Below are 18,177 nucleotides of genomic sequence, written 5' to 3'. Positions count from 1 at the left end.
AAAAGACAAAAATATTCTAGCTTTGGAGGTGGTTAAGTAGTTGCCATAATTACCTACTTTATACTTCTACTTCCAGCCTCCATAATTGAGACGGTACTAGTAATAAATAATGGGAAAACATGTTTTTTTCCCCTTTACATGAGAACCTCTTGTCACTGCCTTCAAAGGACATGGATTATAACAGTATGATCTGAAATGGTATAAGTTAGCCGGAGAGGAGAAGAAACTGTAGCCAGAGACTAGGAAATTCAATAATCATTCATCTAGGAATATTTTGAAAGAAGATATTCAAAGTTTCATGTAACTTTGAATTTTATCCTCAACAACTTCATTAGACCTTGTGCCATTTCCTTGGGATAGGGTTGTGTTACCTACTTATATTTTGTATAATTTCTAATTGAAGATGGTATACCTTTTTCCTGGGCAAAGATAGTAAACTCTATACTACACTAAAAGCAAACATGTACATAATGCAGTATGACACTTGTAATAGGTGGTCTTTTTGAATTAAATAGATCACAGTGAAGGCCAGAGATTTATTGCATGTAGTAGCTTTTTTGGGGAGAATTTTTAAGAATGACATGATTCTCCTATTATTTTGATACAGATTTATTTTCTTTGGTTTGCTTTTATTAGTAGAAACCTCCAAATTTGGGAGGGAATACTCTACTAGAATATACAATACCAAAGGATTCCTGCAATTTGCCTACCCCTTTAGGAACAGCAGAGAATGCATACTTCAGGGATATTTGCCTATGAAGGTTGTTTTTCACTGGTGCTTGCTTTAAGGAAAATTTTAATATGAGCAGTAGCGTGTGCTTTGGCTAAATGCCTTTTCTCCTTTTGTCAAACATCTGTATTTCATGGGGTGATAACAATATTCTAAAAAGTGCACTTAAGCAGTTTTCAGGGAAACATGAACACTAATCTTTTTTTTTTAATATTTGTGTATTTATTTTTTTATCTTTGGCTGTGTCGGGTCTTAGTTGTGGCACGCGGGATCTTCGTTGTGGCATACGGGATCTTTTGTTGCAGCACGCAAGCTCTTCCTTGCGGTGCACGGGCTTCTCTCTAGTTATGTATGGCGCATGGGCTCCAGAGCCTGTAGGCTCTGTAGTTTGTGGCACGTGGGCACTGAACACTAATCTTTATCTGAAATCATTGATTTAGTTATTCTGGTCTTTGTCAGTAGAACATAGAAGAATCTCTTTGTAGTTCTAAAGGGTGTATCTTTTCTTTTTTACTCTTGATTATTTCACATATTCATTTCAGTTGGTGGCAGTTCACATCTGTGTATTTTTTATGTCTTCAGTTATGTTACTTTATTTTCTCATTATTTGCTATTTTTACCTTTTTTTGCTCTCATATATTTAAGTTCTTAGTTTTTGAGGTAAGATTATTTCTTCAGGGTATGTATTCCAAAATGGAATCATTCTTTGGGTGTGGTTTTAAGGCAGCTGTGATGCATTGCTCTGTAGTTTTGGGGACATGGTAAACCCATTCACAGTATCCTGTCTACGTCCTGTTTCCTTAGATCCTTGGCAATATTGGGGTGAAGTTTTTTAAAAAAAACTTATTGTGTTATTTGTGATATGCATGTAGTAATATATTTTATTTATTTTTAAATTTTATTGAAGGATAGTTGATTTATAATGTATTAATTTCTGCTGTATAGCAAAGTGATTCAGTTATACATATACATTCTTTTTCGTATTCTTTTCCATTGTGGTTTATCACAGGATATTGAATATGCTTCCCTGTGCCATATAGTAGGACCTTGTTTATCCATTCTATATATAATAATTCGCATCTGCTAACCCCAGACTCCTACTCCATCCCTCCCCAACCCCCCTCCCTCTTGGCAACCACAAGTCAGTTTATATCTGTGAGTCTGTTTCTCTTTCATAGATATGTTCATTTGTGTTGTATTTTAGGTTCCGCATATAAGTGATATCATATTGTATTTGTCTTTCTCTTTCTGACTTATTTCACTTAGTATGATAGTCTCTGGGTTCGTCCGTGTTGCTGCAAATGGCATTATTTCATTCTTTTTAATGGCTGAGTAATATTCTATTGTGTGTGTGTGTGTGTGTGTGTGTACCACATCTTCTTTATTTCCATGTCTTGGCTGTAGTAAATAGTGCTGCTATGAACATAGGGGGTGCACGTATTTTTTTGAATTATAGTTTTATCTGGGTATATTCCCAGGAATGGGATTGCTGGATCATATGGCAACTCTATTTTTAGTTTCTGAAGGAACTTACATACTTATTTCCATAGTGGCTGCACCAGTTTACATTCCCAGCAACAGTGTAGGAAGGTTCCCTTTTCTCCACACCCCCTCCAGCATTTGTTATTTGTAGACTTTTTAATGATGACTATTCTGACTGGTGTGAGGTGATACCTCATTGTAGTTTTGGTTTGCATTTCTCTAATAATGAGCAACGTTGAGCATCTTTCCATGTGCCTATGAGCCATCTGTATGTTTTCTTTGGAAAAATGTCTATTTAGGTCTTATACCCACTTTTCAATTTTTTTTTTTTTGTTATTGAGTTGTATGAGCTGTTTTTATATTTTGGAAATTAAGCCCTTGTTGGTTGCATCATTTGCAAATATTTTCTCCCAGTCTGTAGGTTATCCATTTTGTTTATGGTTTCCTTTGTTGTGCAAAAACTTATAAGTTTTATTATATCCCATTTGTTAATTTTTGCTTTTATTTCTATTGCCTTTGGTGGACTGACCTAAGAAAACATTGGTACGGTTTATGGCAGAAAATGTTTTGCTTGTGTTCTCTTCTAGGAGTTCTGTGATGTTGTGTCTTATATTTAAGTCTTTAAGCCATTTTGAGTTTATTTTTGTGTATGGTATGAGGGTGTGTTCTAACTTCATTGATTTACATGCGGCTGTTCAACTTTCCAACACCACTCTTGCTAAAGAGACTGTCTTTTCTCCATTGTATATTCTTGTCCCCTTTGTTGAAGATTAACTGACCATAGGTGTGTGAGTTTATTTCTGGCTCTCTATTCTGTTCCATTCGTCCATATATCAGTTTTTTGTTCCAGTACCACACTGTTTTGATTACTGTAGCTTTGTAGTGTTGTCCGAAGTCCCGAGGGTTATGCCTTCTGCTTTGTTCTTTTTCCTCAGGGTTGCTTTGGCACTTCTGGGTCTTTTATGGTTCCATATAAATTTTAGGATTATTTGTTTTAGTTATGTGAAAAGTGTCATGGGTAGTTTGATAGGGATCAAACTAAGTCTGTAGATCACTTTGGGTAGTATGCCCATGTAATAGTATCTTCTAATATTAATTTATTCTTAATAGCAATTTGAAAAACATTTTTCCATATTATGATTTTTTTGCCCTGGGTAAATTTAATCTTTGATTGTTTTATCAGAATGAATTGGAGAATTGACTTGACATTTTACATAGCTAACTTCTTTCACTTGTTTCATTGTGCAAATTTTTTTCCTAATGTTAAAAATATGTGTCCATTTTGATGCTTTGCTTTAGTAGAATATCAAAATAATTTATTCTAGAGTGTGTGAAACAAGAATATGAATTTATAAAGCCTTGTTGGTGAGAAATTTGCTTGTAAGAACTCTTCATTTCTGGTTATTAATTTTCTAAAGTAGATGTTTAGATAGCATTCTGACTTTTATCCTTTGAAAAATTGCCCTGATGAGATTTATAAATGCTGTAACATTTCATGGTAAACCTCATACCCTTATAAATGTAATTTTCACTCCAAATTGGAAACAAAGTTTTTCAAGGAAATCATAAAGCTATTTAAAAAGCAGGGAAGGGCTTCCCTGGTGGCGCAGTGGTTGAAAGTCCGCCTGCCGATGCAGGGGACACAGGTTCGTGCCCCGGTCCGGGAAGATCCCACATGCTGCGGAGCAGCTGGGCCTGTGAGCCATGGCCGCTGAGCCTGGCGTCCAGGGCCTGTTCTCCGCAACGGGAGAGGCCACAACAGTGAGAGGCCCGCGTACCGCAAAAAAAAAAAAAAAAAAGCAGGGAAGAAATTAAATACAATTAATTTCAGTTTTAAACTTTGGTCACATTTTAGCATATTCATGTCTCTTACTAGCCTGTAAGCTTTTGACTGTAGTTAGTTCTCCATGAGTCCATTTTATTTCAGCTTTGGGAACAGGTAGCTGAGTCTTTAGGCATTTATTTCTGTTTTAGATAGACGTAATGGATTCTAGGGTTAGATTATCAAGGAGTAGACTTTCTTCAGAGCCTCTGACTGATTGATTGAATTCCAGGAAAATCTAATGTCATTTGGAGACCACTTTCATTTCTCCCTGGGTAGAGTTTTTAACTCTATGGTAGAATCTAGAGGACCTAAGAACTTGGGTAAAATAGCTAATTGACTGTTGAACTATATTAGAAAATAAAAATGATAGGAAAAAAAAGAAACACCTACATGCTTTCTTTTAAGATCTTTGTGTATCTTCTTACAGATCTTTTTAATGTGACATGTATACTTGTGAGTATATTATATATATGCACACATATGTAGATGTAGATACACATAGAAATATATATACATGTACATGTGCATGTACATGTATATTTAGATGTACTTTTTTAAAAACAAAAATGAGATTATGCTCTATAAGTAACTTTTTTTGGTTCAGGTTTATTGAGGTATAATTTACCTAAAGTAAAATTCACCTTTTTTAGTATACAGTTCTGTTAGTTTTGACAAGCACAAAGAGATGTAATCTGCACTACAGACATGACACAGAACAGTTATGTCATCCCCCCAGAATCTCCCTGTGCCCCTTTCGTAGTTATCCTCTTCCCTTGTAATAATTTATTTCTTTTTCATTCCTTTTACAAAATATCATATAAATGGCATCGTACAATATGTAGTTTCTAGTCTGGCCTTTTTCATTTAGCATAGTTTTTCCTTTAAGATTTTTAGTTTTAGGTATGTTTCAAGAATCTTTTATCAAATGGATGAAAATATTCATGTCTTTTTTTCTAGGAATTTCATTTGTTCAATTTTGAAATTTTAAGCCTTTAGTCAGTCTGGCACTTACTTTAGTATAAAGTGTGAGACAGATACTTCCGTATTTAAAAAATCAGCTACTTTGGCAATATTTATGAAGATTGAGTTACTAATACTCTTACTAAATTGATTTCCTCACAGGTAACACAAGTAGCGAGACAGCCGGGACCCCCAACCCCTTCCCCTTACTCAGCACATGAAATAAACAAGGGGCATCCAAATCTTGCGGCAACGCCCCCGGGACATGCATCGTCCCCTGGACTCTCTCAAGTAAGAAAAACCTTTTTTTTCCTAAAAGAAATTTCCATGTCAGAGCTGAATTTCTATTTTTCTTTTTTTTAAAAAATTATTTATTTGTTTAGTTATTTTTGGTTGCATTGGGTCTTTGTTGCTGTGCCTGGGCTTTCTCTAGTTGCGGTGAGCGGGGGCTACTCTTCATTGCGGTGCACGGGCTTCTCATTGCGGTGGCTTCTCTTGCTGTGGAGCATGGGCTCTAGGTGCGCGGGCTTCAGTAGTTGTGGCTCACGGGCTCTAGAGTACAGGCTCAGTAGTTGTGGTACACGGGCTTAGTTGCTGTGCGGCATGTGGGATCTTTCCGGACCAGGGCTGGAACCCGTGTCCCCTGCATTGGCAGGCAGGTTCTTAACCACTGTGCCACCAGGGAAGCCCGAATTTCTGTTTTTCTAAAGCAAACTTTTAAGCAAACATACAAAATTACTTGAAGAGTAATTTCTATTTTCTCTTACACATTTTTTTAAGACACACCTCCCATGATAGTGACTACTAACAGTTTTACACATTTCATTTATGGAGTCATTCAAAATAAACTGTCAGTGATACTTAGTTTTCCTTTTTGTTGTTTTAGAAATTAGAGTATGACTCTATAAAGTTCATTAAAAATCTCGTAAAGCACTTGTTTGCCTTTCAACGTGTAATCCGTTAGTCTCCCTTTTCACTTTTTGGTGGAGTGTTGGTGGTTATTTTCTACTTTCGTAAAAGATATGGCTGTCTTTCCCTCTTAGTATTGATCATTTTAGAGGGCTTTTTTGTTTGTTTGGTTTTATAAATAGATTATTGGAATTTGTTAGGCTTAAAATTTTGTTGAACTGTTAAAGAATAGTGAACTCCTTAGTTTATTTCCAAATAACAGGCACAGGAGACATAAACTGTTTTAAGATATCACTGTGGGTCCCCTGCATTTTAAGCCATTTCCCAAGAAATCTTTCAGCTTGTACCAACTCACCATTACATGCTCATTTGGTCTTCCTTGTGGTTAAGAGTGGGGTAGAGTTAAGAAGTCTCTTACTGGAATGTAGAGAGAGTCAAGCCAATAACCTTGAACCAAGCTGTTTTGAGATTGTCAGTATTTACATGTAAGAAACATTCCTTTTAATAATAAAAATTAATATTATAACATTATTTTCAATTTGGGCTTTTATATTTTAGGCCTTTAAGAGCTTGAATAGTAAGAGGAAGAATTACTGAAAATAATGCTAAAAGCTGGTGGTTATAAGTGTTGATTAATGATAGTTCAAACTATAGAATGTTTGGAGAAGGAATGTACAACTTGCCAAAGCATGATTGAAACAGCGCTATTCAGGAATATGTAAATTAATTTGGGCTTAGCACTGTACTTAAACTCGGTCCAAATCATTCTTGTTTAACTTTGAGTTTTAAAAGTAAAATATGTCAAAATGAATTCTTAATTGTTTAGGATGAGTTTCTAGTGTTGGTTTTCATGGCACTGAACAGAACCACCCACGCTATTAATCAGGTATGTTGGTCTGAGTCTCAGGAGGAAAGAAAAACTGTAGTAAGTTGAATAGGGAAAGTTTAATATAAAGGATTATTAAATATAATAAGGGATTGGAGTACAGAGGGATTGGCTAATAAGAAAGAGAACTCTAAATGATATAAAAATTACAAATATAAGGAGTAGCTGCTTCTCCTGGGGCCAAGATGGAGTCCCCATGGAAGAGCCTTCTTCTCCACCCTGTTACCAGAGAGTGCGTGGCTGTGGCATAACCTTATAGTAGAGAAGTCATTGTAGTGTCATACCAGTAGAACGTGCTAGAAATCCTTCTTCTGGAATTTGCTGGAAATTCCTCTTACGGAGTGTTGAGGAAAGCTGGCTTCTCTAGCACCGGTTCCTTTAGCAAAGAGCTGCTGCAGTGCACAATGGCTACAGGCTCCTTACAGCATCTCTGCCACAGGCACTTCAGATAACCTTGAATCTGCTGGATCACAGGTCCCATGTGGTAGAGCAGCTTGTGTTGCAGCCTAAACTTACTGCAGAGCCTCCTTTTGTTCTTTCCCTCAATCAAAATTAGAAACCTCCCAGATGACTTTGTAGGTAGGTCGAGGTGTATCACACTCAAACGTAATGTATGTCCTCTCCAAAATCTAAAAAAGGCCTGTCCAACCTTGTGCCTCTTTATTTCATGCTACTGTTAAGAGACTGCTCCCCCCACCTTGGGCTGAGATCTGGCATGATGTGGTTCTCTGAATGGTAGAGAAGTTGCTGTGGTGCCACATGAGTGGAACTTACTAGAAATCCACCCTCTGGAACTTCCCAGAATTCTGCCTTCTAAGGTGCTGGGGGAAAACTCTTCACAGGGCTGTTTCTTCTAGGAGGCACTCTGCTGCAGAATGGCTTCAGAGGGTACCAGGGGTAGCTGTTAGTCACTGGGTACTGCTGGCTGCAGCACATTGCGGCAGAATCCTGACACTGAAGAAGCTGCGCCCTGTAGAGCCGCTGGGCACTGGGGAAGTCAGGTTCTGGAGAAGCTGTGTGTTCTGCAGGAGCCTGCTATGCATGCCCACAGGAAGCAGGAAGCAAAACCCTTTCCTCCTGCAATATCTTTACAGTGCCCTCTACTGACAAAGCTCTACATTGTGCCAGATCCATTTTCACTGTACTGGCAGACAAGTTGAATTTTGAGCTGAAAGGCAAGCAGTCGATGACTGGCACACAAGGGGAATAGCTTAGTTTTCCATTTCAGATTTGTACTGTTTCCAGTTGTGATTTGACCCTAGCAGTTGGCCCAAAGCCCTTAAGTGTTCTGAAAAACGGTGCTGCTTGCAAATGCATAGTTTGCATTTAAGAAAGGATGATCTAGCAGTGCTCACAGTTGTCAAGCCCACAAATGCCTTTCTGTATGCCATTTTATTAGTTTCTTTTAGAAGTCAGAGTACATGAATTCCAGGGAGAAGGGTCACCAAATATTATCTTGCTTCCCTTCGTAGTCTGTTTTGTTGTCATCTTCCTAATCTGATGGATGAACCCAGTAACTCATATCTGATTTATTACCCCCCCCTTTTATCCCCTGCCTTTCAGAGACAGCCTTATATGGATTCATTTGCCTCCTAACAATATTTTAACATCTGTTTGCAGAGTGAGGAAGTTTTTCTAAATTGGCATACCTGGAAAAATGGGGAGTTCTGTAGGAAACTCAGTCTCCTTAGATTTATATATATTTTAAAATTAATTAATTAATTTTTGGCTGCGTTGGGTCTTCGTTGCTGCGCGTGGGCTTTCTCTAGTTGCGTCGGGTGGGGGCTACTCTTCGTTCAGGTGCGCGGGCTTCTCATTGTGGTGGCTTCTCTTGTTGCAGAGCACGGCCTCTGAGTGCATGGGCTTTGGTAGTTGTGGCTCATGGGCTCTAGAGCGCAGGCTCAGTAGCTGTGGCGCACAGACTTGCTCCGCAGCATGTGGGATCTTCCTGGGCCAGGGCTTGAACCCGTGTCCCCTGCATTGGCAGGCAGATTCTTAACCACTGCGCCACCAGGGAAGTCCCTCCTTAGGTTTAATAGTTGACATGTTTGTAGATCATTATGGAAAGTAGAACCTTCAAAATAGAGGGAAAAGAATTATAGGCTTGGAGACAGACTCCAGGTTCTGGGACTTGGTCTGTCACTTTCTGGTTATATGATGTTGGGTAAATTATTTGATATCTCTAGAACTTGGTTTCTTCTTCTGCTATATAGGAGAGAATTAGAATTGTACCACTCTTTAAGAGGATTGTTATGAAGACTATATAAAATTCTGCCTCAGAACAGGACATGCTAATGCTTTCAATAAGTGACATTTGTTATTTTCGTGCCTACTTGGTTCTCTTCAGGATATTGGTGTGTGTGTGTGTGTGTGTGTGTGTGTGTGTGTGTGTGTGTGTCTAATTTGGCTACCTGTCTGGTATTAGTGTGAAATTTAGAAGCTCTCTCCAGGAGTTTGAGATGTCTTCCAGGTCTTTGCTTATCCCTTCCAGGATAGAAGTAGAGGCCAGGCTTGGTCATTTTCTGTTGGAAATAGTGTGGTTTATTCTTACACACAGAACTATTAGATTCAAATCAACTGCAGAAAAGATTAAAGAAACTTCTTTAACCACATGTCCTTTTTTTTAAAAAATTATTTATTTATTTATGTTTTGGCTGCGTTGGGTCCTCATTGCAGCGTGCCAGCTTTCTCTGTTTGCGGCGAGCGGGGCTAGTCTTCCTTGCGGTGCGCGTGCTCCTCATTGCTGTGGCTTCTCTTGTTGCAGAGCACGGGCTCTAGGCATGCGGGCTTTAGTAGTTGTGACACTCGGGCTCAGTGGTTGTGGCTTGCGGGCTTTAGAGCACAGGCCCAGTAGTTGTGGCGCGCGGGCTTAGTTGCTCCACGGCATGTGGGATCTTCTCGGACCAGGGCTTGAACCCCATGTCCCCTGCATTGGCAGGCGGATTCTTAACCACTGTGCCACCAGGCAAGTCCCATGAAAACATTATGAATTCTATATTTTATACTTAAAATTAGGCAAACTTTGCATTGTTTCATTTTGTGTCTTTTAAAAAATATCACAAGTTTGTTACTTGAATTATCTTAAATTACTTAAGCAAAACAAAAGTGTTTCATGCTTGTTGCTTGATTGTACACATTTGTTTTAACTCAGTTAATTTTCTCATAATGGAGCTAAATTACAAAATAAGGAGTCCAACCTGGCACTGATTATCAGGTTCAGTGTCTAGTCCTTTTCATTTTTCTCTTGGTATCCCTGTCTAAACTCTTAAGCTATGTTCACAGTAATCATTGAGAAGACATGCTCAGAATAATGCCAAAGAAGTGGAGTGGTACATGTTTTCCACCCACTGTTCTTGTTCATTTGGTTCCTCTCTTTTTCTGAGAGATCAACTTGGTCATGTTAAGTAGTGGACTGAGATGGTGATGGTATGTGATCCACTGGTTAGATTCTTTATTGTCTCTGGAAATGCTAAGCAAAGGACTTCTGAGGAGTAGTTATTGATCATGGCACTTATTTTAACATTACTGTTTTCATTATTACAAAAGAATATGATTAAACAACTCATGGTCCCTGCAATCATTTTACTTTATCCAACTTCCAGACTTCGTTTTCCTTTCAGAGGTCTTGTTTTACTAAGGAAAAATACTCACTATTGCCTCACAGTTGTTGATTGATGGATTGTTTCAGACTTTGCAAACTGCTTTATCTTTCTTATTAAGTTAAACAGTGATTTTATTTACTGCAAGCAAGTTTTTATACTTTTTTTGATTTTTAAAATGCCTTTCATGAAGAAAATAAATTCTGAGCTTGGCAACTCTGACGGTCAGTGTTGCTAACCGGGATAAGTAGAGGAGGCTTTGAAAATGTTTTTTACATTTCATTGTTGAAATAGATGAATGTTGACATTCCTTAAAAAAAAGAAAGCAAAGCAAAATTTATTGTTTTTTATACTTGCCTTCTCCCCCATGGAACATATTATGGCTGTCTAAAGCAGTCTTTGAAGTGACTGGTGTTTGGAAGCTGCATTCATGGCACATAAAGATTTGATGTAGCCTCCAGAAACTGCAGTACTGACTGCATTTAGTTGGTCCTGTTGCCAAATCTTCTGTTTTGTTTTCTTCAGTTGATAATATAGGTACGTACTTAAAAATTTATAGCTATTGAAAATTTCATCAGTAAATAGTGTCATTAAGCAGTTTACAAATTAACATGCCTTTACAAGTGTCATTAGTATAAAAGTAAGGCTTATAAAAATTTAAATCATTTATATCTGTGGTTTCATCTAATATATGCTAAATAATTGTGGTAAGCTCTTTTCTCTAATTGTTGAGATTTATCTTAATGTGGTCATATTTGATAGAGAATTTTAGCTCTTTTGTCTTTTTTCTTTATTAACAAAAACAGTTGCAACCATATTTATAAAGTAGGACTTCACCAGATGTTTTCCGAATTTCATCTTTTATGCAGTCTTACAGCTTACCATGAAATATGCCTAAGGCATATTTGTTTGATTATGCTTCTCTTTGCATTGCATGTAACTAGAAAAAATTCCCAGTGATTTTCTTTCAAGATATTTGTGGTTAGTTTTTAAGTTTTGTTGTAAGAATGATAGTTAAGTGCAACTATTATTCAGACTTTCCATACCCTAAACACCAAGTTTCAGATTCTGTTTGGGAAATCTATAAGACTAGAACCTATATTTTGAAATATTTAAGTGTGAAGAGTGAAAGTTTTAAAAATGAATTCTACATTAATTCAACACAGTTTTAAAAACCAAAGATGGGACTTCCCTGGTGGCACAGGGGTTAAGAATCCGCCTGCCAGTGCAGGGGCACGGGTTCGATCCCTGGTCTGGGAAGATCCCACGTGTCATGAAGCAGCTAAGCCCGTGTGCCACAACTAATGAGCCTGTGCTATAGAGCCTGTGGGCCACAACTCCTGAGCCCGAGTGCCACAACTACTGAAGCCTGCACACCTAGAGCCCATGCTCTGCCACAAGAGAAGCCACCGCAGTGAGAAGCCCATGCACTGCAACGAAGAGTTGCCTCCGCTCGCCGCAACTAGAGAAAGCCCGTGTGCAGCAACGAAGACCCAGTGCAGCCAAAAATTAATTAATTAATCAATAAGTTAATTAAAAAAAGAAAAAGAATTTTCTAAGAACCAATCTGTAAGAACTGAGTGCTTTCACAAGCATTTTTTTAATTGTCTTTGGTGTAAGCTCAGTTTTTTGTTGATGATGTTGTTTATTTTCATCTCAGTTCTGTCAGGGGGAAAAAGGTTTAGGATTTTATCTGTTTCACGTTTAAGGAGTTATTTCCTCTGGACACGTCCTGGGAGGCGCTTCTTGATTTCTCTAGCTACCACTCATCTGTTTTAATAGGTAGTGCAAAACCTCTTCCAGAGTTTCCCTTGCAGGTTTACCTCTTTACTTCACTTACTTCCCATAGTTTTAGAAGAGAAACTCATTTCAGCTCCACCAGTCTGCTTTTTACCTAGCTGTGACATGATTTTTCAGATTTTTGTGGTTTTGAAAATTGCAGCCTCAGTTCACCTACAGAAATTAGCATGTGCCAGTAAATCAGGGGATGGGAAATAGAACAGAGAATTAGGAAATGGAGTGGTTTGACTATTCAATTCAGAGTGCTTGTGATTTTTCCTGCAAAAATTTGTACTCCAGTTGTCTTAGTTAGCTCAGGCTACCAAAACAAAATACCGTAGACTGAGTGGCTTAAACAACAAACATTTCTCACATTTTTGGATGCTAGGAAGTCCAAGATCAGGTGCTGGCTGACTGATTTGGTTCCTGGTGAGAACTTCCTTCTTGGATTGCAGGAGGCTGCCTTGCCTCCTTACTATGTCCTCATATGGCGGGGGGGGGGGGGGGGGGGGGGGGGGGGAGAGACAAGCAAGCTCTCTGGTGTCTCTTACAAAGGCACTAATTCCATCATGAGGGCCCCACCCCCATGACCTTATCTAAATGTAATTGTCTCCTGAAGTCCCCATCTCCAAATACCATCACATTGTGGGGTTAGGGCTCCAGTTTATGAATTTTTTGCAGGGGGCGAGGGAGGCACCTCCATCCATAGCACCATTTATGTGATTCAGAGAGCTATGGGGGAAGTGGGCAGATAGGACTACTGGGAGAAAGGTCAGCAGAGGGGATAAGTACCATAGACATGTAGAATAGTGTCCTGAGCTTAATCAGACATAGGTAAATGTTCTTATCCAGATTAATTGAGGGGGTGGATTCAATTTGCATGGATGTGGGAGAAGAGAGAGGATGAGCTTAATACAGGCTTATTTGTTTTTATCAGTGATCAAATGAGAAAGTTTACTTGAAGTATAAGAAAGCTAGCATCTTTGGGACTTCCCTGGCGGTCCAACGGTTAGGACTACACACTTTCACTGTTGAGGGCTGGGGTTCAATCCCTGGTCAGGGAACTAAGATCCCACAAACCTCACAGCATGCCTCTCCCCCCACTCCCCCCCAAAAAAGAAAGCTAGCATCTTTATAGAACTAAGAGTCTTGAATTTCAGTGACTCCATACTCAGTGAAAAGCAGACAACACACACATCATGTATAATAGCCTTGTGGTAGGTCATTTTAAATTCTGTCAAAGAAGAGTTAAGGAAAGGTTGTTATATTTAAAACAAGTAGAATTGATTAACTATGAACAAAGAAGATTATAAATTGATTGTTAAGAAAATAAAGTGTTCTAATTTACTTACCAAACTAACGAACTTTTTCCTTAATACATATATTAATTTACTGTCCTTTTTTTCTCAAATTTCCAGTGATGCTGATAATTAAGTAACAGGAAGAGCTAGATCTGATTGTAAAGTTTTCATTGGTTGATGAACCCTCATTTTTTTCCTCTCTGAAGAATGGTAAACTCTCAGGCTACCTGAATTCTCTCACTCTTGTATGGTATCTTTACTGTCTGCCAAGTGTTTTGTTCCATAGGTACCTAAGTAGGTGATATGTAGAAGAAAGAATTTATGTTGCCAATATTTTGTTGTATTTCACTGGCAACATAAATCTCCTTTTCAGTTTCCTGTCAGTGATACTCCATTTTCAGGTACTACTCTATATTACTCAAGACTGTTTATTACTTCAAATTTTATTACTCCTCATCACCATTAAAATTGGCCATCTTCTTTTACAGTTTAGCTCCAAAATTTTGACCTGTTTAGTATAGTTGACAACATGACAGCCTAATTAGCTTAGCAGTACAGCTGTTAAAGTATTGTCAGGAAAAAAAAGAAACGGCACTATTTCAAATAGAGGGGGTCTAATACATGAATTTGTTGAACTAGCTGATTGATTCTCAAAGGGACACTGAAGTAATCCAGAGATTAATAACTACAGGAAGCAGCTAACGTCCCTGGAGCTGAGGGAATGAAAAAGGAGACATGGTGGTGTTGTGAGAACCTAGGAGCTTAGAGGAAGTGTCCTTTAGGGCAGCGGTCCCCAACCTTTTTGGCACTAGGGACCAGTTTCGTGGAAGACAGTTGTTCTATGGACCCGTGTGTGTGGGGGGGGGGGGGTGAGGGGGATGGTTCAGGTGGTAATGCAAGCGATGGAGAGCGGCAGATGAAGCTTCCCTTGCTCGCAGCTCACCTCCTGCTGTGTGGCCCGGTTCCTAAGAAGCAGCGGACCGGTACCAGTCTGCGGCCCGGGTGTTGGGGACCCCTGTTTTAGGGGATTGTTGGTCAAACTTGTCAGAAGGGAGTTTTACTGCAGCTTGGCCGTCAGAAACTCAGTAGGTAAGAGAGCAAGGTGAAGCTAGTACTTTGAATATCAGGTGTGCACACCTGTCTGCTGCTGGATCTCTAAATGGCTTTCAGAGACTAGAGATCTGAATGGAGTTGGTGTCTGGAGCCATACTGACAGGAGGTGAAAGCACCCTTCTACTTACAGGGTGGATTAGAGCTGAAAGACAATAGGTAAGTAATGGGCACAAATAATGGTAAAAGGTTATATAGTTACCTTAATAATAAAGAATAAGCTAGGACCATAAATCCCATGAATTTAAAGGGAAAAGTAAATGTGGTAAAACAACATTGTTGGTAACTGTAATAATAATGACATTAAATTCCTCTATTAAATAGTCACTCAGTTTGTCAGAAACTGAAATCTAGATATATGCATTTAAACATGACAGAGATTAAAAACAAAAGCAGGGAAACATTAAAAGGAAAATGCTAATAAAAAGAAAGCAGGTATAAGCAGCCTTTAGAAGTCAACATAGAATGCAAGGCAAAAAACTATATGGGAGAGAGAGAATTCCTACAATATAAAATTTTAATTTCTAGAAGATGTAACTTTACAAATTCTTATATACTTAATAATTGGTTCAGAATATATATGAAGCAAATGTAAACGTTGAAATTGACAAATTCATAATCAGTGTGCGAGATTGACATCTCAGAAAAATGGACAGATTAGTTAGTAACCATATACTAGATCATGGGTTGGCAGACTATGACCCAAGGGCCAAATCTGACCCCTCTCCTGTTTTTGGTAAGTTTTACTAGAATACATCCATACTAATTTATTTATGAAATTCTGCTTTTGTGCTACAATTGACAAGTTGAATAGTTGCTACAGATTTTATGCCCTACAAAGCCTAAGATATTTTCTGTCTGGACCCTTACAGAATAAATTTGCCAGCCCCTGATGTAGATTAGCAAACTAGAAAGACCAGATAGTAAATATTTTGGGGCCAGATGATCTTTTGCTGCTACTGCTTCTTTTTTAACCCTTTAAATATGTAAAACCCTTTCTTAGGTGCTAAGGGCCATCCTTTGCCAACCCCTGATACAGATAAATGACACAGTTAGTAAACTTGTTTTTATATAAATATATATTAGCACAAGAATGTCTATATATTTCAAATATATGTATGAAAGAGAAATTTTGTACACAATCAACCAAGATAAAAATAATTGAGGATATCAGTGATTTGAACATCATAATTATTAAACTTTAAAAAAAATAGAGAAGGTGTTTTACCAATTCAAGTTAGAGAAACTATTACAAAGGCTATGAATAATTTGCATGAAATAATAATTAATAAATCTGTTTTAATTTTTTCTCATTCAATTAAGACTATGCTTTTTTTTCAGCTACTCAAGGAGTATTTATAAAATTTAATCATGTTAGGCTACAGAGAAAAATGTTACATTCCAATCATATTTATATTTTTTTCTAAATATACTTCTATAGAATTTAGAGCTTAACAACAAAAGAAAGACAAAATCTAAATTATGTTTAAGTTGAAACTCTACAGAATATAATTGCTGTTTTTAAAAAAGCTTATCAGATTTATAATTTATTTTAGTTGAACATAATTATTCATAATATGAATACATATAATTATTCATAATGTTTTTCATAATCTTAAACATAATGTTGGAGTAAAAATAATAACAAAATCAGTTTATTTGGAAATTTAAAAAACCATTGACAGAGATAAAATAGAAAACATTATCTTTAGAAATGAATGACAAACAGCACTTCATATCAGAATTTGTGCAATGTGCATAAAGTGTTACTTAGAGAAAAATGTGTAGACTTAAAGGCATATATTAGAAGATAGGAAAAGTTGAAAATAACTGGTGATCTCAATGGAAGAGTGTACTGATGAAAAATTAATCAATCTAAGAAAGAAACGGAAAATTTTATTTGAACCAAAATTCAGGATTACAACCCGGGAACAGCATCTCAGAAGGCTCTGAGAATTGTTCCACCTGTTAGAAGTCAAGGGACAGTTAATATGTTTTTTTTTGTTTTTTTTTTGCGGTACGCGGGCCTAATATGTTTTTTGAGACAGAGGGCTGGCTGTACATCAAATGCCCTATTACTGACAGTTAAAATAATCCAGAACCTCATCGTGGTGGGTCATGTGACCCCTTACAAGATCAAGAAGGAACGCTGTCTCTTAAGGTGTTGTCTTGTTGATGCTAAGAGAATGTTGCTCTTTATGGCTGATGGGAAAGGTTTGGTGATGCAGATACACAATGCACAGTGAGGGGAGAGAGGAGGCCAAAGGGCAGAGAAGATCTTTTGTTTAAATTTCTCGTCTTGCCATAAAAATATGACTTTTTATTTCACAGCTGTTATGTTGTAATTTAAGGATTGTAGGTTTTATTTTCATATGTATATGTAGTGTACCTCGTTCTGATGTTGTTGACTGTAAACACTAGCTATAAATTGCCACACTGCTTTATCTGTTTTAATACCAGGAATCAAGAGCTTTTATATAGTAGTAACTAACTCTCCTTATAGTATTTCTAGTTTTGAATGGCCAACTTGTGTCTACTGTCATTCAGAATATGCTCCTTTTGATAACAGCAAACTTGATGATGGTGTCAGGAAATTCGTGTGTGTGTGTGTGTGTGTGTGTGTGTGTGTGTAAAACATTTGCATGTCATTAGTGATTAGTGATGTTGAGTATCTTTTCATGTGCTTATTGGCAATTTGTATGTATTCTTTGGAGAAAATGTCTGAATCCTTCGCCCATTTTTTTTTTTAATTTATTTTATTTTTGGCTGCATTGGGTCTTCGTTGCTGCGCGCAGGCTTTCTCTAGTTGTGGCGAGCGGGGGCTTCTCTTGTGGAGCACGGGCTCTAGGCGCGCAGGCTTCAATAGTTGTGGCACACGGGCTTAGTTGCTCTGTGGCATGTGGGATCTTCCCGGACCAGGGCTCGAACCTGTGTCCCCTGCATTGGCAGGCGGATTCTTAACCACTGCGCCACCAGGGAAGCCCCGCTCATTTTTTAATTGGATTGGTTTTTTTTTGCTGTTGAGTAGTAGGAATTCTTTATACATTCTGGATCTCAATTCCTTATCAGATAAATGATTTGCAAATATTTTCTTTCATCAGTTGCCTTTTCACTCTGTTGATAGTGTCCTTTGCACAGAAGTTTTTAATTTTGATGAAGTCTAATTTATGTTTTTTCTCTTGTCTGTGTCTTTGATGACATATTCAAGAAACCATTGCCAAATCAGCAGTTACTTCTTTACACTAAATGCAGTGTAGACTATTGCATTTCTTCTTAGCTTTTAAAATTTTACACACATGGAGATTTTCAGGAAATGGTAGCATGTTTAGAGAAAAATGTATTGAGTTATCAGGAGGACAGGCATGTTTGGAAGGAACGATGGAAATACTTACTAGTAGGTGACAAACAGCTGCCAATAATAACCCCACTGGAGTGAGAAAAATCACTGGAAGTCCAGCTGCCATGTTCAAAAAGACACTGAAAAATTCCAAGGGCTGTTAAGGGTTCAAAGAATGTATCAAGGTTCACTTTGGGAGTTAGAGAAGTTGAATACAAAAGTGGTGACTCAGAAGCCAGCTGGCTTATTTACATAACCA

At 37.8% G+C, this 18,177-nt stretch overlaps 1 protein-coding gene across 11 annotated transcripts in view; it reads left to right on the top strand.

Moving 5' to 3' along the window:
* Positions 1 to 18,177, top strand: part of EIF4G3 (eukaryotic translation initiation factor 4 gamma 3) — a 383,092-nt gene that overhangs the window by 124,406 nt on the left and 240,509 nt on the right. For all 11 annotated transcript variants that reach the window (XM_032624986.1, XM_032624983.1, XM_032624984.1 and 8 more), the window contains one exon: positions 5,160 to 5,288. Coding sequence is in view for 10 of the 11 variants with exons in the window: in XM_032624983.1 (XP_032480874.1) it covers positions 5,160 to 5,288 (129 nt within the window). In the remaining variant the exon portion in view is untranslated. The remainder of the gene's footprint in view (positions 1 to 5,159; positions 5,289 to 18,177) is intronic.

This window comes from Phocoena sinus, chromosome 1 (genome assembly GCF_008692025.1).
Source record: "Phocoena sinus isolate mPhoSin1 chromosome 1, mPhoSin1.pri, whole genome shotgun sequence".
Taxonomy (NCBI): domain Eukaryota; kingdom Metazoa; phylum Chordata; class Mammalia; order Artiodactyla; family Phocoenidae; genus Phocoena; species Phocoena sinus.
This window is presented reverse-complemented; position numbering and strand designations above follow the sequence as displayed.